The 23,122-nt window shown below is 40.8% G+C and overlaps 1 protein-coding gene across 1 annotated transcript in view; it reads right to left on the bottom strand.

Moving 5' to 3' along the window:
• Positions 1-7,902, bottom strand: part of LOC117508840 (oocyte zinc finger protein XlCOF6-like) — a 32,153-nt gene extending 24,251 nt beyond the window's left edge. Inside the window, exon 1 of the mRNA XM_034168686.1 lies at positions 7,383-7,902. Coding sequence (XP_034024577.1) covers positions 7,383-7,764 — 382 coding nt within the window. The 5' untranslated portion in view covers positions 7,765-7,902. The remainder of the gene's footprint in view (positions 1-7,382) is intronic.
• Between the last annotated feature and the right edge of the window lie 15,220 nt (positions 7,903-23,122).

Raw genomic sequence — 23,122 nt, 5'->3', positions numbered from 1 at the left:
CAAACTCGTAGCTTAAAGCAGATAACCCGTAAGTTGGAGAGGAAATGGCGTCTCACTAATTTAGAAGATCTTCACTTAGCCTGGAAAAAGAGTCTGTTGCTCTATAAAAAAGCCCTCCGTAAAGCTAGGACATCTTTCTACTCATCACTAATTGAAGAAAATAAGAACAACCCCAGGTTTCTTTTCAGCACTGTAGCCAGGCTGACAAAGAGTCAGAGCTCTATTGAGCTGAGTATTCCATTAACTTTAACTAGTAATGACTTCATGACTTTCTTTGCTAACAAAATTTTAACTATTAGAGAAAAAATTACTCATAACCATCCCAAAGACGTATCGTTATCTTTGGCTGCTTTCAGTGATGCCGGTATTTGGTTAGACTTTCTCTCCGATTGTTCTGTCTGAGTTATTTTCATTAGTTACTTCATCCAAACCATCAACATGTTTATTAGACCCCATTCCTACCAGGCTGCTCAAGGAAGCCCTACCATTATTTAATGCTTCGATCTTAAATATGATCAATCTATCTTTGTTAGTTGGCTATGTACCACAGGCTTTTAAGGTGGCAGTAATTAAACCATTACTTAAAAAGCCATCACTTGACCCAGCTATCTTAGCTAATTATAGGCCAATCTCCAACCTTCCTTTTCTCTCAAAAATTCTTGAAAGGGTAGTTGTAAAACAGCTAACTGATCATCTGCAGAGGAATGGTCTATTTGAAGAGTTTCAGTCAGGTTTTAGAATTCATCATAGTACAGAAACAGCATTAGTGAAGGTTACAAATGATCTTCTTATGGCCTCGGACAGTGGACTCATCTCTGTGCTTGTTCTGTTAGACCTCAGTGCTGCTTTTGATACTGTTGACCATAAAATTTTATTACAGAGATTAGAGCATGCCATAGGTATTAAAGGCACTGCGCTGCGGTGGTTTGAATCATATTTGTCTAATAGATTACAATTTGTTCATGTAAATGGGGAATCTTCTTCACAGACTAAAGTTAATTATGGAGTTCCACAAGGTTCTGTGCTAGGACCAATTTTATTCACTTTATACATGCTTCCCTTAGGCAGTATTATTAGACGGTATTGCTTAAATTTTCATTGTTACGCAGATGATACCCAGCTTTATCTATCCATGAAGCCAGAGGACACACACCAATTAGCTAAACTGCAGGATTGTCTTACAGACATAAAGACATGGATGACCTCTAATTTCCTGCTTTTAAACTCAGATAAAACTGAAGTTATTGTACTTGGCCCCACAAATCTTAGAAACATGGTGTCTAACCAGATCCTTACTCTGGATGGCATTACCCTGACCTCTAGTAATACTGTGAGAAATCTTGGAGTAATTTTTGATCAGGATATGTCATTTAAAGCGCATATTAAACAAATATGTAGGACTGCTTTTTTGCATATACGCAATATCTCTAAAATCAGAAAGGTCTTGCCTCAGAGTGATGCTGAAAAACTAATTCATGCATTTATTTCCTCTAGGCTGGACTATTGTAATTCATTATTATCAGGTTGTCCTAAAAGTTCCCTAAAAAGCCTTCAGTTAATTCAAAATGCTGCAGCTAGAGTACTGACGGGGACTAGAAGGAGAGAGCATATCTCACCCATATTGGCCTCTCTTCATTGGCTTCCTGTTAATTCTAGAATAGAATTTAAAATTCTTCTTCTTACTTATAAGGTTTTGAATAATCAGGTCCCATCTTATCTTAGGGACCTCGTAGTACCATATCACCCCAATAGAGCGCTTCGCTCTCAGACTGCAGGCTTACTTGTAGTTCCTAGGGTTTGTAAGAGTAGAATGGGAGGCAGAGCCTTCAGCTTTCAGGCTCCTCTCCTGTGGAACCAGCTCCCAATTCAGATCAGGGAGACAGACACCCTCTCTACTTTTAAGATTAGGCTTAAAACTTTCCTTTTTGCTAAAGCTTATAGTTAGGGCTGGATCAGGTGACCCTGAACCATCCCTTAGTTATGCTGCTATAGACGTAGACTGCTGGGGGGTTCCCATGATGCACTGTTTCTTTCTCTTTTTGCTCTGTATGCACCACTCTGCATTTAATCATTAGTGATCGATCTCTGCTCCCCTCCACAGCATGTCTTTTTCCTGGTTCTCTCCCTCAGCCCCAACCAGTCCCAGCAGAAGACTGCCCCTCCCTGAGCCTGGTTCTGCTGGAGGTTTCTTCCTGTTAAAAGGGAGTTTTTCCTTCCCACTGTAGCCAAGTGCTTGCTCACAGGGGGTCGTTTTGACCGTTGGGGTTTTACATAATTATTGTATGGCCTTGCCTTACAATATAAAGCGCCTTGGGGCAACTGTTTGTTGTGATTTGGCGCTATATAAAAAAATTGATTGATTGATTGATTGATGAACAGCTTAACTCGACACACAAATTGAGTACATGAAATTATGCAATGATGAGATATTTTAAATAGAGGACTGGCAATTAACTATTTCACAGGCTTTTAGCTTTTCCATCTTATTTTCATTTTATTTACCTGCAGTGATTTTATAACTACTGCAGGGGTCACTATTGAGCGACCAACACTGTCGACACAGTTTGTGTAGTGTGTCAATACACTCCTTGAGGTATCATCATCCCATCATTACTATATAACTACTTTACAATCATTATTCATCCTTCAAAAAAGAGCATTAAGAATAATTCATAATTCAGGGTTTCGGGATCATACCAATCAGTTGTTTATTAAATCAAAGATATTAAAACTTTATAATATGATTTCATTTAAGACTGTTCAGTTGATGCATAAAGCAAGAAATAAACAATTACCTCTCAGAAATTCAAGAACATTTTACACTGAGAGAAGGAATGTATAATTTAAGGGGTACGTTTTATTTTAAAATTGCGGGCGCTAGGATGACTAGGAGGTGCTTCTGTGTCTCCATTTGTGGCCCCAAAAAATGGAATAATTTACCGGAGAAACTTGTCCAGATATTAACCGGTTCAAACATTTATACAGACAAATGGTACTTTCTAGACATGTATTAGATTAATATGGTTGAGTTGTGTCATATGTAGATGCTATTGTACTGGAACCTTTTTTTTTGTGAGTTGTCTGGAGAAATATTTGACTTCTTTTATCTGTAAGTATGTGCAGCTGTGTTCAGATTGTGTGGGATATAAATGTTTATGAACAGGCATATATGCCTGTTTGATTGATTTTATACAGGAGGGCGTGGATAAGCGTTGCTTCTGCCTACGCCTTTAGGCACAATGTATTTGGTTTATTTTCTTATATTTCTTTTCCTCTTTGACTTTTCTGTTATGAGTTTGGTCATTGGTATATGAGCAAATTTCTGTTATGCATGGGTGTCTAATAAAATAAAAAAATAATACATTTTGAGATTGTCTTTCATTGCTATGCTGCTGGTAATCTTAATTCTATAAAAACAGTAGAGGATTGCCTTGCATCAGTCAGAGGCTGGATGTCTAGTAACTTCCTACTTCTAAATTCTGGCAAGACTGAAATGATGGTTATTGGTCCAGCAAGATATCGGCATCAAAACCTTGGGATGGTTTTTGACCTTGTGTTGCCCTTTGGGCTTTACGGTAGGGATGTTACGAGAGGTGCCTTCTTCCATTTGAAAAATATAGCGAGGATTCATCCCATTTTGTTCATGGCTGATGCTGAGACCCCGATTCATGCCTTTGTTTCCTCCACATTGGATTATTGTAATGTCCTATTTTCAGGGTTGCTGCAGTCCAGTATCAGGGGTCTCCAATTACTTCAGAATGCTGCTGCCAGTCTTTTGACACAGACTAGAAAATTTGAGCATATTACACCTGTCCTGCCAACTCTCCATTAGCTATCAGTCTCTGTAAGATCAGACTTTAAGGTTCTGTTCTTAGCCTATAATGTTGTTCATGGACTGGCACCGACATACTTAGCTGATTTGATTAAGCCCTACGTACTGTCCCGGGCCTTGCGCTCATCTGATGCAGGACTGCTTTGTGTCCCGAGGGTGAAGAAGAGGTCTGACGGTCAAAGGGCCTTTTCTTATCGTTCCACAGTATTGTGGAATGGTCTCCCAGTGTCAATAAGATACTGTGGAGACTTTCAAGTCAAGACTGAAGACACATTTGTTTTATCAGTGCTTTGGTTAACAAAGTGTGTTATTCTGCTTTTTAATTCTTTTAAATTTTATTGTTTTAAAATTTGTTTTTAAATGGTGTTTTATACTTGTTATTCTTAATTCATGTTAAACTGTTTTTGTACTGTTTTGTGTAAAGCGCCTTGGGGCGATGTCGTGATTTGGCGCTTCTATAAGTGAATAAATTGAAACTGAATGTTGGAGATAGTGCAGAGGAGAGTTCAGGATGTGTTGTTGGAGTGCCAAGCATATAACAGGCAGTGAAAAACTATTAGGCAAAGTCAAAACACCAGAGCAATTTAACACTTCAGGTAGTATTTTCTTTCTCTACACTTACATCACCGACTTGGAGGGATGCATTGGCATATTTAAAGGGAACAGGGTCATTCAAGAAAATATAGTAGTGTAAATCCCCCCCAATCTCTCCACATTTCCTTATTAATATAGTAGTGCAGTGCCCGTATAGCAGCAAGACAATGCCAAGCCACATTCTGCACGTGTTACAACAGCGTGGCTTCGTAGTAAAAGAGTGCGGGTAGTAGACTGGCCTGCCTGCAGTCCAGACCTGTCGCCCACTGAAAATGTGTGGCGCATTATGAAGCGCAAAATACGACAACGGAGACCCCGGACTGTTGAACAACTGAAGTCATACATCAAGCAAGAATGGGAAAGAATTCCACCTACAAAGCTTCAACAATTAGTGTCCTCAGTTCCCAAATGCTTATTGAGTGTTGTTAGAAGGAAAAGTGATGTAACACAGTGGTAAACATACCACTGTCCCAGCTTTTTGAAACGTGTTGCAGGCATCCATTTCAAAATTAAATCAAATCAAATCAATTTAATTTATACAGCGCCAAATCACAACAAACAGTTGCCCCAAGGCGCTTCATATTGCAAGGCAAAAGCCATACAAAATGAGCAAATATTTGCACAAAAACAATAAAGTTTATCAGTTTGAACATGAAATATCTTGTCTTTGTGGTGTATTCAAATGAATATCGGTTGAAGAGGATTTGCAAATCATTGTATTCTGTTTTTATTTACATTTTATACAACGTCCCAACTTCATTGGAATTGGGGTTGTATAAAGAAAAGCTTGTTGAGGGTCAAATTAGTCCAGAATAAAGCATAATCCAGAGACAGAGAACTTTAAAACTGTCACACGTCACTGCATGACACAGAATTAAAGAGCAGCAGCTGCATAAATCAGGCTTTAAATGAATTAAATAAAATCATAAATTGAAAATTTATGTAAATTTGATAGCTTAACTATTTTTATATTTATTTTGATAGCACCAGTACCTGGATGTGTTGCTGTATGTGGTTAAACGATTTTAAAAAATGTTGAAAACATAAAAAGGTCCATTTAGTAGTTCAGCGCAGTTAGACCCAAAATGGTGCCATGTTCTGAGCTGACACCACTCTCCAATCAAGGCACTCTAGTCATCGCTGCAAGATGGGCTTGTGGGAAGGTTGCCGGACTACTTTCGAGGTTTCACGGACGTAAACAAGGAGACATTCAACATGGCGTAAAGCCACACGCATGCATCAGTGACAGGGTAAGTAATCATGATTTAGCTGAAATTTTTGCCATTTGTGTGACTTAAAACAGTCAAATTAATACATCAGCAAGTCATGCGTTGTTTTGTAGAGCATTTATTCGTTTGTTGTGGGGCTACTTTCAGTGTAGTGATCGCTTCTTCTCCCTTCATCTCTCTCTTTTTCTTTCTCGCTGTTTTTCTCCCTTTCAGCAGACAGAATCTCTGTTCAGGTCCCCCTCGGCTGCACGCTGAGCTGGCTTTTCATAGCCTCGAGACAGTGAAGCGGCTAACATTTTAGTACACATTTTCAGCAACAATTCAGTTAATTTTTTCGGAAAATCCGTGCTCGATGAACACACATTTTGAACCTGAGAGCCGGGCAGAAATTTGCTGCTACCCGCAGCTAGAACACTGCGGAAGACAGCTCCCTCAAACAACCCAGTGTCGCCGACTGATCAGTCCCCCTAAAAATCTGTTCCCCCCCAATGACGCGGTTCATGGATTAACACCGTGTTTCTGCTTCAAACTGCCTCCAGTCATCATCTATCTCAGCGACTGAAGCTTTGTACAACAATCATTCCCCCATAAATGCAGCATTATTTCATAATAAAAGGCAGCGGAAGCGCTTAGAGAGCCGCGGCTAAATGAGCTGCTAGCTGACACATTCATTGCGCATCGGTCATTTCAAAGCGTCACAGAATTTTGTCGAGTTTCTGCTTAAAACGGCCTCGTTTCTGCTTAAAACTGACTTTAGAATGATTTAAGAAGTTTTACCTTTATTATCTAATGGTAAATAACCCCATTAATCCATTTGATTGCTTTGGGTGAAGAGACTCCGTCTCAGACGTGCTGCTGTGGTCCGAAATGACGTGCAGATACAAAAGGCGACCGATTTTTAGGGGCGGACCATTCGGTGTGCGAAGTGGGCTTCAAAAAACTCCCCCCTCCTCCTCCTGCTCCGCAGTAAACAAGCAAAGAGCAAACAACAGTTGAGAGGACTCACAGTGGCTCTTCTCTGGTATCGGAAAATGCCGCAGGTTGGATCAGTATTTTCTGATACGTCAATTATGTTGGTATCCGGGATCGGATCGTCCCATCCCTAATTGGAGTGCCTCTGGTTGGTCCTGGTCAGCTCTGTTCATTGCTGGTTGGCAATTAGCATAACCACTTTAATTTATTTCTTCTGTCCCTCCCCCGTAAAAGCGTTAGAGATAGGCATCTGTTTGGCAGAGAGTGACTCATCTTTGTAGAAGCTGGCATGTGAGAACGTTACGCCTTGTGATAATAAAGCAATAAGGGTCTGTGTGTCTGTGGCTCACACATCTGTTTGTCTGTCATTCATTTCTTGTGTCTCCGCGTGAATGCGTTTCACTGATTAACATCACTTTAAGCAGGTGGAATCAGTTAATCAGTGATATTACTTGGTGGAGTGGGTGGTTGCACAGAAAACCTGCACCCTCTCGGCCCTTTCTGGAACCGGTTTGAGACCGCGTGAGAACGTTCCGCCTGGTGCCAATCATGACGATGACTTCAAAATAAAGGTTTTAGGATGCGCATCATCGTGCCATGCTTAAGCCACATCCGAAGATGAGGCTGAATTGACAAAGTCAGAGAGACATGGGAGCCACACAGACACAGCGAGAGAGGGATAAGACTCCATTAATAGTTTGCAAACCGCCAATAAACTCGACAGAAGAAGAAGAAGAAGCTGCGCTGCTCCTCACCGCTCTCCTGCAGCTCCCAGCGGGTCTGTCCACTCCTGAAGCTCCTCAGCTCCTCCTCCAGCTGCTCCATGTCCCGGCCCAGCTGGCCCACCCTGGCCATCAGCTCCTGCTCCAGCTGCTCCGCTTTCTTCTGCAGCACCTCCTCCAGCTGCTCAACCTTGGCCCTCAGCGCCTCGTTCTCCTCCCACAGCTGGGAAGAGAAGTCGCGGAACATGCGGGTGATGCGGGAGACCAACTCCTCCTCGATGCGGCGCACGGCGCCGAGCTGGGTCACGTTCCATTCCGCGCTCGGCGCCTCCTCGTGCCGCCTGACGGCGGACACTGCGGCCCGCACGGCGGCTTCCACCAGCGGAGACACCCCGCTACCGAACCTGGCCTCCATCTCAGTCACATCACAGCTTCACTGCACCTCCACGCACCCCGACATCTCACCAAGAAAGACAAAAACCCCACGGTCAGAAACTAAACTACAACTTTGGTCGGTAAACTCTCCCTCTTCTGCTTCCTTCTTCGTCTTCTTCTTCTTTTATTTTAGGGCGAGTGGCGTCCAGCTTACTAGCGCATTACCGCCACCTGCTGCTCCGGCATGGCTACAATATAAAAAAATATTAAAAAGTATAAAAAAAAATGTATACAAATGATTTAATAAAGTAAAAAAATATATATATTAAAAACAAAAAATAAATAAAAAATATAAAAAATGAACAGCTGGTTCACGCTGCCATTCTGTCATATTTTTAACGTGAATTCATCAGAGAGATCAATCAAACTTTATTTGTATAGCCCTTTACAACAGTGACTACTGAACCAAAGTGCTTCACATCAGTGCATAAAATCAACAACAAATGAACAACCACAATAAAACTACGTACTAAAAGCAACTCTGAACAAATAGGTTTTTAGTTTAACTTTGAACAGAGAGTACTTATCGAGCACAACTCAATGGGCAATGAGTTCCAAAGTCTGGGCCCAGCCACCGCAAATGATAGGTCTCCCCACTGTTTGCTGTTGGTCCTGGGGACCTCCAGCTGGTGTTGACTGGAGGACCGCAAAGATCTTGTTGGTGTGTGTGCAGCTAACAGCTCACACAGGTAAGAAGGTGCAAGTCTGTGTATAGCTTTAAAAACAAACAAAAGTTTAAAATCAATTCTGAAGCGGACTGGGAGCCAGTGAAGACTAAACAGCACAGGAGTAATGTGACTGTGTTTGCGAGTGTTTGTCAGAAGGCGGGCTGCAGCATTTTGAACCATCTGCAGATGTTGGAGACAGCTCTGGTTGACACCCACATACACTACATTACAATAGTCTATCCTGGAGCTGATGAATGCATGCATAGCCTTTTCTAGGTCCGTCCATGAAAGGAAAGGTTTGACTTTGGCCAGAAGACGAAGCTGAAAAAAAGCTGGCTTTCACCACACTGTCAATTTGTTTGTCAAATTTTAAATATTCATCAAATTTGACCCCCAGATTTCTTACAACTGACTGACGGTAAGGAGCAAGATCATTTAAGTCAGGTATAGCATCACCAGGTTTCAAGCCAAACAAAATGCACTCAGTTTTGCTCTCATTGAGGTGCAAAAAGTTCTGCGAAAGCCAGTGTTTAATGTCTGACAATGCATTTTGCATGGACAGCAGTGCACAGGACCTGTTGTGTGTGTGACTGGCAGATACATTTGTAAATCATCAGCATAGAAATGAAAAGACATATTGTGTTTGGATAAGACAGAACTCAGTGGTGACATGTATAGGGAGAACAGCAAAGAGCCAAGAATGGAACCTTGGGGCACACCTGTAGTTAGGGGAACAGTAGAGGAGGAGAGATCATTCATCATGACCCTAATGCTCCTATCAGTCAGATATGACTGACACCACTTTAACACAGTGCCCCGGAGTCCAACCTGTTCTCGCAAACGTCTGAGATATTTTTAACCACTGGCCCCATGGGTCACTGTGTCAACTTTCCTTTTCTGCATTTTTATATGTTTACCACCATGATGTAAAATTTTGTGGCCTCAGATTTGTTGCACAAATCTAATAATAATAATACAGTAATAATGACTTTAAATCAGACTCAAGAGTACATAGAAGCATGATGTGTACGTAGGTCCATATCTGGGCTGTTGCAGACTTATACAGAAAAGTTATACAAAAACTCATACAAGGGTGATTCTTAGACTACGGGTACTTATGTCCTTTGATCATATTGTATGAAAAACAGAAAAAAGGGGAAATTTCACACTTTTATAGTTATCTTTACAATGAAAGTGTGTTAAGAAATTTGTTCTAGTAGTCTATGATGACTTTTTCACCTTTTTTCTGCATCATTATATGCAAATATTGCCGTTTTGTGCTTGTCCCACACCCCAGACATTTGATCTTCAATGATAAAAATGAATGGTAAATAATCAAAACATAATTGGGGTATTCAATGTCATACAACTGTTGTGATTTTTTTTTTTTTAAATGTAGTTGTCCCACACTATTGCTGTAATTTCCACAACACTGTAATGTCCCTAAACAGTTTGTATGAAAGATTGTTTGGGTAGTTCCTATGGAGATAAACAGTGACATCAGAGCACATGTATATAGCGCCAAATCACAACAAACAGTTGCCCCAAGGCGCTTTATATTGTAAGGCAATGGTGTGGTGGAAATTACATTTACAAGGCCAATAGTGTCTGCAGTTAAAGAATCACCCACAAATCAATTCAGAAATGCTATGAAGCTTCAATAAATGAAGTTATTAACAAAATGTTGTTCGTAAACATACAAACTCCCTATAAAAAGTATTCACCCCTTCAGCTTTTACACAGTTTAATTGCTTTACACTATTTTTGGAAAAAGCAGGTGTATCAATATTAAAATGTCTAAAATTATTCTCCTGAAACTGAAATGGAATCAAATGTCCACAGCTTGATATCAATTCAATAAAAATATTAAATCCAAAATTATGGGTTGTGTAAGTAACGGCACCATTTAGTGTAACACAAATAAATCATCACTTTTACAGACAGTTTTCCTAGGATAAGTCGGGATGAACACATTAACATTTCCAAGTCACTGAACGTGGACGGCAGTGCAGCCTGAGCTGCTCCTCACCGTCTCCTGCAGCTTCCACCAGCTCTGGCTGCTCCTGAAGCTCCTCCTCCAGCTGCTCCAGGTGCAACTTCATACTTCATGGTGACCACTGAAATCATGGCAGTTTGTGAGAGGATACCAAAAGAGGACCTTGTAAAGTCCCAGTGGCAGTTGAGCGCCTTTTTGGCATCATGAGGCGTTCAACTCGGTTTCATGACCACACAACGACAGCTGGACAGATGCCGCCCTGCGTAAAGGGGATTTTAGCAAGGTGCACTTCGACCAGATGCTTTTGGTCACCATCAACAAGCTTCTGTAATCATTCCGTCTGGATATTTGACCACTGTACTTGGCAGAATTGGTAGAGTTCATTTAACTTGGTTGGATTCATGCCACAGACTCGGCTTTAAGAGTAGTCCACAAATTTTCAATAGGGTTGAGGTTGGGGCATTGGGAATACCATTCCAGAAGCTTACTGCTAACCTGCATTATCCAACACACAACCAGGTTTGATGTGTTTGTGGTCATTGGCCTGTTGGAACACTCAATTGTGGCTAACTTTCAACCATCTTGCTGTTGATTCGAGATGATGTTGAGGAATTTGGAGGTCGTCCTTCTTCATTATTCCATTCAGTTTGTGGACTGTACCAGGACCACTGACAGCCAAACAGCCCCAGAGCATGATGCTACCACAGCCATGCTTGATAGTTGGTACAGTGTTCTTCAGTTTGAAAACCTCACCTTTACTCTCCAAACATACCTCTTGTCACTGTGGCCAAATAACTTGATCTTTGTCTCAACTGACCATAAATTTTTTTCCAGAAGCCACTTGGCTTGTCGATGTGGGCAGCTACAGATTTCAGTCTAGCTTGAAGGTGCTGATTGTGGAGCAGGGGCTTCTTTCTTGGTTGGCTGCCTCTCAGTCCATGGTGATGTGTGATGCTGGTGTTCCAGCAGTTTCCACTTCATTGGCAGGCCTGAGCTTTGGTGGTTCCTGAACATCCTAACCAGTTTCCTTTCATCTCAGTATGAAAGTTTGGGTCTTCTTCCAGACCTTTGCAAAGAGGTGACACATCCAACTAACTTGCTCTTACATATAATTGTATGAACTGATGACTTTGGAATCTGCAGTTGTTTAGAAATGGCTCCAAGTCATCTTCCAAAACTGTATAAATCTACAGTTCTCTTTCTGAGATCTTCACTGAGTTCCTTGGACTTTCCCATTGTTCTGAGTCATGGTCTGTCCAGTGAGTGGTGTCAAACACGTCCTTTATGTTGGCAAAAAGAAACTGCCAGTTGCAGTCAATCATGATCACTAACTGTTCACAAAGTTCACCAAATATGAACTCATCAATAGGTCAAGGCCTATTGATGAGTTAATAGGCCTTGACCTTGTCACATTACGAAACATTGTAGAACCTTCAGAACCACCTATTATAAAAGATTTAAGTGAATGTATAATTATATATGTATAATTCTGGGCCTGTGTGACTTAGACAAGCTCCAGAATAAATTCAAACTTGTTCACCCAGTTCTTGTTTTTTAAAATCATGAATGATGTTTGTTGTATAATCATATCATCTTGATAGAAGAACAGTTCAGACACAATTAAAAATCTAAAATTACCATGACATCCATGACCGTGATGGGTGTGTGTGTGTAAACGTCTGACCATGTGTGCTGTCCATGTTAACCTTGATTCAAAACCAATCCTCGACAGATAAGTGGACTTGTTTGATGACAAACTAGCATAAGATCTTTTTGGAACCAATTGACTTTGTTTTACAGTAGAGACTCCGCCCCCGAGAGTAGATATTGGTCATACTTCACCATCTTTTCTCTTCAAAACCAAAGAGGTAACTCGGATAAAAAACTCCTATAACAGTGGAATGTGCCGAAAAAGTACTGATGTCCACGTCTCCTGCCATTTTTGTGTAAGTCAGACGACGTCCCGGATTAACAAAGCCTTCACGTTGGAAATGATCTGGTTGATTCAGCATGTCGATCAGCGCTCGGAGCGCGGCGCGCTCTCAGCAGCTGTGGGCGGTCTTTAAACCGGCTGGAGCACTCCTTAATCTGTGTAATTCACATAAAATCGTCCCTGAAAGCCAACAGAATTTTCCGAATGGTGTCCACCTGGAGGTCTCTCACAGTTTCTGGAAAAAATTGATGCAGCAAAGCTCCAAATCATTCAGACATTTCTTCGCAATAAAAATCCGACGAGAGGGGTGGACCACTGCTCACACAAAGCCTGCTCACAGGCGAATGACGCAACCGACAGGCGTGAAAAAACTCACGCATGGCACGAAGGTTCAAGCTTGGCTGATGCAATCACACATGATTCAAATCCATATGGTTTTTGAAAAAAATTAAAAGGTCTGATACTTTTCTAACAGACCTCGTGTGTATGTATGTATATATATATATATATATATATATATATATATACAATTTATACTGGGATATCAATAAAGTAAAATAAGTATAAATTGAACAGAGAACAATAAGATCTCAAAAAATTTAAATAAATAGCAACTGTATCCCTGTAGAAATGTAGACAAGAAATTTAGCACCACATTTTGGACAAGAAACTAATGGACTAGATGATAAGCTTGTCTGTTGGACCAGAAATCACATTAAAAAATGAAATAAATAAGCTGGCTGAATAAACTTCACTTTAACTGCCTTATAAAACTTGCCTTGTTGCCAATTAACTGCAAGATCTATATTTTATATAAGATATATTGATACATTGTACATATTCGATCCCTCAGGCGCCACTGTATTAAAAACCGACATCATTGTGTAAAGGATCCTACTGTGTGGGCTCTGGAACACTTCAGAAAACCATTGTCAGTTAACACAGTTCGTCGCTACATCTACAAGTACAGTGGTGGGCAAAGCTAACCAAAAAGTTAGCTTCGATAACTGGTAATCAGCTAACTTAAAAGTTATAGTTTAACGCTAAACTGATAAACTGCCTAAAAACTTATCGGAAGCTACAGATAACCGATAATTTTAATTTTGTCTCCCATACGCTCTCAGCTACTAAGAAGCTAATTTGGAGTTTAAACACTGCCAAAGCTCCTGAAAGAACCAACAGCGATCACAAACCCAAACAGCCAGTGAGCCAGTGCATGTCTTTGTGCGCTCTGCTCCCTGCTGTAGGAAAGCGTCATTTATCCTGACAGGATACAGTGGTCCCGCGATGAGGCAGAGGTCTTGAAATGGAAAGCAGGTTTGAATTATGGTTTTGCTTTATAAATAAAATTATTCCAGATAGAATAATTACATTAATGTAACCTCTTAAAATGTACAAAGTGATATATAACACATTGTACATTTTAAGAGGTTACATTACTGTGATATATAAGTGATATATAACACATCTGTTAATTTTAAAATAATGCACTAATTCTGAAGATTTGAACATTAACACACAGATCCCCAAAGGGGATTATGGGTAACTAAGCCTCCGCTCATACTGATTGGTTGATTCATTCATTCTATGTAAAAAGCAACACAAGTGAATCAATGTAACGTGTTGGTGTTTACAAATAAATGTGCTTTTGTAAAATATGTAATTTTTTTTCATTTGTATAAAAAATGAAAAATTTTCAAGATCCTGCTAGACAGCGCCTAAGCACATGCGTGATGACATCACAACTCTATCCGGCAAGATAATTAGGCCGATATCAGACCCGATCTTCCCCTTCCGACAATCTTAAGGACGCCCTGACAATCGTGATGACGCTAAACATAATCTTATCAGATATTCCTGCCATGTGTGGTTTGTAAGAGCGCTCTGATCTGCTCAGAAGGATGTGAGGAGCTAAATGTGATATGCAGCCAATCAGAAAGCGAGGTGCTTGACCTGGGAATGTTCGTGTGTGAAATCTGTTTGTGTGTGTTGTTTTTACCGTGTGGCTGACACCACACACTGTACAACTAAACCTGTCAGATCTATGATTTGTTTTTATCTCCACGTGTGGGGTCTCTCAGGTTTTGGAAACCTACAGATAATTTTAAAATCCTGCGGTCGACAACACTGTGATATAACCGGTCGCCAGTAGATGGCAGTGTTCTATGCATTTTGACGCTGGTTATATCACACGGCCCAAATCACAATTTCGGCTTTTGGAAAAGCAACCTGAGCTTCTTCTGGCATTTTTACATAAAACAAACACAATAACAACGTCTATGAAGGCAGAAAATATATTCACGAGAGTTTTAGGCACAATACACAGAGAGTTTAATGCTGCTGTCCATGTGGAGCCTAATCAGAGCCTCTCAAATACATGTCTCCTGTCGTGAACTTTTACTCATAATGCACTGCACACACACCATGTCCACACTAAAATCTTCAAAATTAGTGCATTACTTTAAAACTAAAACATATATCTGATATTTTCACTTTATATAACTTGTCCAAAATTAGTTTGGTAAAAATTCTAACCATAAGTTAAAACACTATGCCTCTGGATGACTTGGGTGCTATTGCCAGCGTATTAGTATGGGGTCAAAAGAAATGAGTTTTTTTTCTTTTCTATAACTACTTTGTCTACAAAAACTACGTCTGCAAAAATGTTAGTGATCTAAAAATTATCCGACCAAAACTTATCGGAAAATAATTGGTCAGACGATGGTTTTCAAAGTTATGTGAAAAGCTAATCCGATAATGAAAACATTATCTTCGATAATTAGCAGATTAGCAGAACTGTGTCCACCACTGTACAAGTGCAAGTTAAAACTCTACCATGCAAAGTCAACTCAATCAATCAACTTTTTTTTTATATAGCGCCAAATCACAACAAACAGTTGCCCCAAGGCGCTTTATATTGTAAGGCAAGGCCATACAATAATTATGAAAAACTCCAACGGTCAAAACGACCCCCTGTGAGCAAGCACTTGGCTACAGTGGGAAGGAAAAACTCCCTTTTAACAGGAAGAAACCTCCAGCAGAACCAAGCTCAGGGAGGGGCAGTCTTCTGCTGAGACTGGTTGGGGCTGAGGGAAAGAACCAGGAAAAAGACATGCTGTGGAAGGGGGCAGAGATCGATCACTAATGATTAAATGCGGAGTGATGCATACAGAGCAGAAAGAGAAAGAAACAGTGCATCATGGGAACCCCCCCACAGTCTACGTCTAAAGCAGCATAACTAAGGGATGGTTCAGGGTCACCTGATCCAGCCCTAACTATAAGCCTTAGCGAAAAGGAAAGTTTTAAGCCTAATCTTAAAAGTAGAGAGGGTATCTGTCTCCCTGATCTGAATTGGGAGCTGGTTCCACAGGAGAGGAGCCTGAAAGCTGAAGGCTCTGCCTCCCATTCTACTCTTACAAACCCTAGGAACTACAAGTAAGCCTGCAGTCTGAGAGCGAAGCGCTCTAATGGGGTAATATGGTACTACGAGGTCCCTAAGATAAGATGGGACCTGATTATTCAAAACCTTATAAGTAAGAAGAAGAATTTTAAATTCTATTCTAGAATTAACAGGAAGCCAATGAAGAGAGGCCAACACGGGTGAGATATGCTCTCTCCTGCTAGTCCCCGTCAGTACTCTAGCTGCAGCATTTTGAATTAACTGAAGGCTTTTTAGGGAACTTTTAGGACAACCTGATAATAATGAATTACAATAGTCCAGCCTAGAGGAAATAAATGCATGAATTAGTTTTTCAGCATCACTCTGAGACAAGACCTTTCTGATATTAGAGATATTGCGTAAATGCAAAAAGGCAGTCCTACATATTTGTTTAATATGCGCTTTGAATGACATATCCTGATCAAAAATGACTCCAAGATTTCTCACAGTATTACTAGAGGTCAGGGAAATGCCATCCAGAGTAAAGATCTGGTTAGAGACCATGCTTCTAAGATTTGTGGGGCCAAGTACAATAACTTCAGTTTTATCTGAGTTTAAAAGCAGGAAATTAGAGGTCATCCATGTCTTTATGTCTGTAAGACAATCCTGCAGTTTAGCTAATTGGTGTGTGTCCTCTGGTTTCATGGATAGATAAAGCTGGGTATCATCTGCGTAACAATGAAAATTTAAGCAATACCGTCTAATAATACTGCCTAAGGGAAGCATGTATAAAGTGAATAAAATTGGTCCTAGCACAGAACCTTGTGGAACTCCATAATTAACTTTAGTCTGTGAAGAAGATTCCCCATTTACATGAACAAACTGTAATCTATTAGACAAATATGATTCAAACCACCGCAGCGCAGTGCCTTTAATACCTATGACATGCTCTAATCTCTGTAATAAAATTTTATGGTCAACAGTATCAAAAGCAGCACTGAGGTCTAACAGAACAAGCACAGAGATAAGTCCACTGTCCGAAGCCATAAGAAGATCATTTGTAACCTTCACTAATGCTGTTTCTGTACTATGATGAATTCTAAAACCTGACTGAAACTCTTCAAATAGACCATTCCTCTGCAGGTGATCAGTTAGCTGTTTTACAACTACCCTCTCAAGAATCTTTGAGAGAAAAGGAAGGTTGGAGATTGGCCTATAATTAGCTAAGATAGCTGGGTCAAGTGATGGCTTTTTAAGTAATGGTTTAATTACTGCCACCTTAAAAGCCTGTGGTACATAGCCAACTAACAAAGATAAGTTGATCATATTTAAGATTGAAGCATTAAATAATGGTAGGACTTCCTTGAGCAGCCTGGCAGGAATGGGGTCTAATAAACATGTTGATGGTTTGGATGAAGTAACTAATGAAAATAACTCAGACAGAACAATCGGAGAGAAACAGTCTAACCAAATACCGGCATCACTGAAAGCAGCCAAAGATAACGATACATCTTTGGGATGATTATGAGTAATTTTTTCTCTAATAGTCAAAATTTTGTTAGCAAAGAAAGTCATGAAGTCATTACTAGTTAAAGTTAATGGAATACTCAGCTCAATAGAGCTCTGACTCTGTGAAAGTGAAAGCCATACATCAAAAACTTCCAGAAACGCTGCCGCCCGAGCTCATTTGAGATGGACAAATGCAGAGCGGAAAAGTGTGCTGTGGTTTGATGAGTCCACATTTCAAACTGTTTTTGTAAATCATGGACGCTGCGTCGTCTGAACAAAAGAGGAAAAAGACCATCCAGATTGTTACTAGTGCAAAGTTCAAAAGCCAGCATCTGTGATGGTATGGGGGTGTGTAAGTTGTCCATGGCCTGCCTGCAGTCCAGACCTGTTACCCATTTAAAATGTGTGGCACATTATGAATAACAAAATACGACAACGGAGACCCCGGACTGTTGAACAACTGAAGTCATACATCAAGCAAGAATGGGAATGAATTTCACCTACAAAGCTTCAACAATTAGTGTCCTCAGTTCCCAAACGCTTATTGAGTGTTGTTAGAAGGAAAGGTGATGTAACACAGTGGTAAACATACCACTGTCCCAGTTTTTTTTTAAATGTGTTGCAGGCATCCATTTCAAAATGATCAAATATTTACACAAAAACAATAAAGTTTATCAGTTTGAACATGAAATATCTTGTCTTTGTGGTGTATTCAATTGAATATACAGTAGTGTTCAGAATAATAGTAGTGCTATATGACTAAAAAGATTAATCCAGGTTTTGAGTATATTTCTTTTTGTTACATGGGAAACGAGGTACCAGTAGATTCAGTAGATTCTCACAAATCCAACAAGACCAAGCATTCATGATATGCACACTGTTAAGGCTATGAAATTGAGCTATTAGTAAAAAAAAGTAGAAAAGGGGGTGTTCACAATAATAGTAGCATCTGCTGTTGACACTACAAACTCAAAACTATTATTTTCAAACTGCTTTTTTAGCAATCCTGTTAATCACTAAACTAGTATTTAGTTGTATAACCAGTTTTTCATGATTTCTTCACATCTGCGAGGCATTAATTTTGTTGGTTTGGAGCCAAGATTTTGCTCGTTTACTAGTGTGCTTGGGGTCATTGTCTTGTTGAAACACCCATTTCAAGGGCATGTCCTCTTCAGCATAAGGCAACATGACCTCTTCAAGTATTTTGACATATCCAAACTGATCCATGATACCTGGTATGCGATATATAGGCCCAACACCATAGTAGGAGAAACATGCCCATATCATGATGCTTGCACCACCATGCTTCACTGTCTTCACTGTGAACTGTGGCTTGGATTCAGAGTTTGGGGGTCGTCTCACAAACTGTCTGTGGCCCTTGGACCCAAAAAGAACAATTTTACTCTCATCAGTCCACAAAATATTCCTCCATGTCTCTTTAGGCCAGTTGATGTGTTCTTTGGCAAATTGTAACCTCTTCTGCACGTCTTTTATTTAAGAGGGACTTTGCGGGGGATTCTTGCAAATAAATTAGCTTCACACAGGCGTCTTCTAACTGTCACAGCACTTACAGGTAACTCCAGACTGTCTTTGATCATCCTGGAGCTGATCAATGGGTGAGCCTTTGCCATTCTGGTTATTCTTCTGTCCATTTTGATGGTTGTTTTCCGTTTTCTTCCACGTGTTTTTTTTTTTTTTTTTTTTGTCCATTTTAAACCATTGGAGATCATTGTAGATGAACAGCCTATAATTTTTTACACCTGCGTATAAGTTTTCCCCTCTCCAATAAAGTTTTTAATCAAACTACGCTGTTCTTCTGAACAATGTCTTGAACGTCCCATTTTCCTCAGGCTTTCAAAGAGAAAAGCATGTTCAACAGGTGCTGGCTTCATCCTTAAATAGGGGACACCTGATTCACACCTGTTTGTTCCACAAAACTGACAAACTCACTGACTGAATGCCACACTACTATTATTGTGAACACCCCCTTTTCTACTTTTTTACTAATAGCCCAATTTCATAGCCTTAAGAGTGTGCATATCATGAATGCTTGGTCTTGTTGGATTTGTGAGAATCTACTGAATCTAATGGTACCTTGTTTCCCATGTAACAATAAGAAATATACTCAAAACCTGGATTAATCTTTTTAGTCACATAGCACTACAATTATTCTAAACACTACTGTATAGTGACGCAGACTGGGCTGGAGACGCCAGCGACAGATGCAGTACCGCCGGGTATTGAGTATGAGTAAAGAAAGCTCCTTAGGGCCCTGTCCCACTGGCGTTTAGGAGGATTTGCGGATGGAATGCGCACAAAAGTGGCCCACATCCGCCAAACAACCGCAATAACCGTGTAACATTCCTGTATGAGTCGGCCGCCATCCGAACAAGTCCGTGATCATCCGCAGAGGCACGCATGTCTGCAGCCAGGATTTTTGAGCTGCTCAAAATCCTGCTGCGGATGAGATCCACATCACTGCCTGAACACATACTGAAGACATATGCAGGACATACACAACCAACGCGCCGCATATCCCCTGTCATCCGCTGATATCCGCAACCGACGGGTTGGCGCGGCTTGGTGGAGGACCGGGACAGCGTGCAAATCAGATATGACGCGTGTCCAGCACGGCCGCAAATGGTATGTCGCGCATGCAGACAGAGTGGGCACGGATGGAGCAAGTGCATCACTGTGCCCCTCATGGGGGCGCCTCCGCAGTCGCCTTCGCTTCTGTTCCGTTATATCCGCTTTTCTTCCTCATGTATTTGCTGATCCACCCCGGGACATTTGTCATTTCCGCCCACCTTTGTTGCGGACGCTCAGCTTTTGTCTCCTCATTTCATGCGCAAATCCTCCTAAACGCCAGTGGGACAGAGCCCTTAGTCTCTTGGAGAGCCAAGAAGCAACCCACAGTAGCACTATCTTCATGGTAAGCCGAGTACATGGCCCTCGCCCGAACAATACAGGAGTGTATTCATGTAGAACAACTACTGGGAGGTGGAGATGCCTGTGTGTACGAGAAAACTGTTGTCTGTGAGGATAAACCAGGGTACAACAGCACTCATCAAGAACCCTGTGTGTAGACAAAGGTGTCAGCATGTGGACATTAAATACCACTTCATTAGGTCCATCATAACGGAAGATCTCACTTGTTTTCTGTCCCACAGGCGAAATGGTGGCGGATTTTATGACAAAACCTTCCTCCAGACTTAAGCTGCAGAAATTTGCTGGAGTCATGTTTGGTGTGTAAAATGACATTTGACTATGTCATGTTTTTCTTTTTCTTTAGTTTATTTGGTTATGTAAAAGTTGTTGTACTGTACACGTCATTCATAAGTGGGAGTGTTGAGAGTGGATTAGTGTATGAATGCATGCAACTGTATTTGTCCAAGAGGGGGCGCTGTTGCTTTAAGCTTATAAGGGGACGTTACCATCCTGCAGCGTGAACTGTGAACTGTTCAATAAAAATGTCGTGTGTGGTGGCTGAAGAGACAAACATATGAACCTCTGCTCATTCGTTAGAATTATTATTCCGTAGCGCAAGGTAGGAAGAAGAAAGAAGTCTACCTGGTAACACCTTTAACCTTATTTTGTGATGTTTGATATCATCGATTCCCAGCGGAATATTGGAGTTTATGAGTTTATATAATACCTGTGAATGAATCGCTGGCTGCAAAGCAAAAGGCCGGAAATGAATAACCCAAACTCCTCTCACACAAACTTCTCTCACGAATGCGCGGCACAACCTCAGCCACCGAGATCAGGAGTTAGTGTTCCATCTTTCTACTTCTATGATAATACAGAAAAAGGTGCATGCTTTTTTTGCCCCTCTTCTACTTATACTGACTGAGTGATATCAGAATACAATATTGGCTCCAATATAAGATGATCTGATTATAAGACAATCCCCCTTTTTAAAGACATACTGTCCATGTAATATGGAGTTGCGCAAGAAAGGACAGCTGGCATAAAACTCTGCCAAATCAACATGCAGATCCACCTCGGATCTGCTGTGGCGACCTCGAGGGAAAACAAGGGAACAGCTGAAGGAGCCTTTTTATTTATTTTTAAAAAAATTCAGAAGACCAAATGTTTTTTTTCTTAAAAACAAAATGGTTTTATTTGAAAATAATGCAAATAAAAGCACATAGAAGAAGAAGAAAAAACCAGACTAGCTTGCATAAAGCAGTCATGCAACAAACAGTGGTACAATAAGTGCAAACTGGCCTACCTTGGCTCCTCAGATCATAATGTCAGTCAATTCTCCACAGGCAGAACTTTCTGCACATGCTCACCACTTGCATAATGACATAAGGTCTACGATGTACTCCAAGGACTTTTGAGATGGGTAAGAACCCAAACGTTCATCAGTTTCCCATAAAGGGATTAGAAAATCAAGGCTAGCTATTTTAAAAGAGTTAAAATAAAAATGTCAATTGCCAGTAACAGAATTGAGCATTGTTTCATGACGTGCATGAACAAGCAGTATCCATGTTGTTGAGTCTGGTCTGAGGGGGACACAGATGGAACTAAAAAATGCATGCCGTGGTGTGATGCTGCTGCTTTCTTTATGAAGATGAAATCTCTCCTGATGCAGGTTGAGCAGTGACAATAGCATGGATCTATACTGAAGCGGTCAGAGGAGGACTTCACTCTAACGTGTGCAGAGACTCCTGGGAAAACTAAATAATTGTGATTTGCATTATTTCTCAATGTGATATGCTGTTTTATTTGTGGTGGCCTTGTGGTGCATAGAAGGGCTACGAGTGTAAATCATACCTCTGAGGGTGATGGTCAACTTTTGTTGCCCGTTGTGGATGGTTGTAAATAAAAAAGCAGTGCATGCAGTGTTAAGTGGTGTGAGAGTCAAAGGCAACCATGGGGACACACTCGTTTCACAGGTATTTGTCTCCACCTACTGTTGTGGATGTATATGACATGTCTATTTCAAAGTCTATTTCTCAGCGTCATATTTTCCAGATGTCCTTCTGAGAATAAACTTCCATTTGGGCCAATGTGGTGTGAGGTTCTGTGTTGCCATGTTTTGTCCAAAACTGAACCACTGGCAACAATATGGATGGGTGAAAGAATTAAATGTGGAAGCAAATCGGCACATTGTCAAATAATAATAATAAAAAAAAAAACGATAAAGAAACAGCTGAGTCATACTCAGTGTCTTGGGGATGTTCTTGTATCTGATTGAATGAACCTGATTGGTTGGAAGAGTGCGTTATAATTATAGGAGCTCATGTTGGACAGACGTGTTTTCACATTGAGATTTTCATGTTTTCATCTACAGCCTGATATTTATGGATTTGATGTAGTAAAAATAAAAGATAATAATGAGCACAGGGCTTCCCAAAGCTTTGCAGAGAACTCGGTCGGGCTGTGAAGGTGTACCGCGCTGTGGAGCCAGATAACAGTGCAGAAACCAAAAACCCTGTAGCTACAGTACCACCAAGATCGAATCCACTGTAAGGCAGTGAGGGTTCCACAGTGGGTGGATGTTTGACGCGGAGTGCCGTAGCAGTTAGTCTTGGTGGCGCCTGGCGCCGAGCCAGGCAGCTTGACTAGTTTTTCCACTCTAACAGGAAACTATGTGAACATCGTGTTGTGGATCAGGCGCCTGGAAGACTGAGGTGGTTTCAGCATCAGATGGGACTGGCGTGTGAACACATGAAGCACACAGTAAGCACATATGAACACATAACCTGAGAGCTACGGAGACCCTGGAAGCAGAGAGGTCAGAGTTTGTGTGAATGAATGAAATGTTGGGCGAGAACAGGTGAGCAGACAAGGATGGTTTTAGTCAATAAAAAATCATGCCAGACAGACTCTTGTGCTTAACTC

Source organism: Thalassophryne amazonica, chromosome 4, assembly GCF_902500255.1.
Source record: "Thalassophryne amazonica chromosome 4, fThaAma1.1, whole genome shotgun sequence".
NCBI lineage: Eukaryota > Metazoa > Chordata > Actinopteri > Batrachoidiformes > Batrachoididae > Thalassophryne > Thalassophryne amazonica.
The sequence above is the reverse complement of the archived record's forward strand: the minus strand, read 5'-3'. Positions and strand labels throughout refer to the sequence as shown.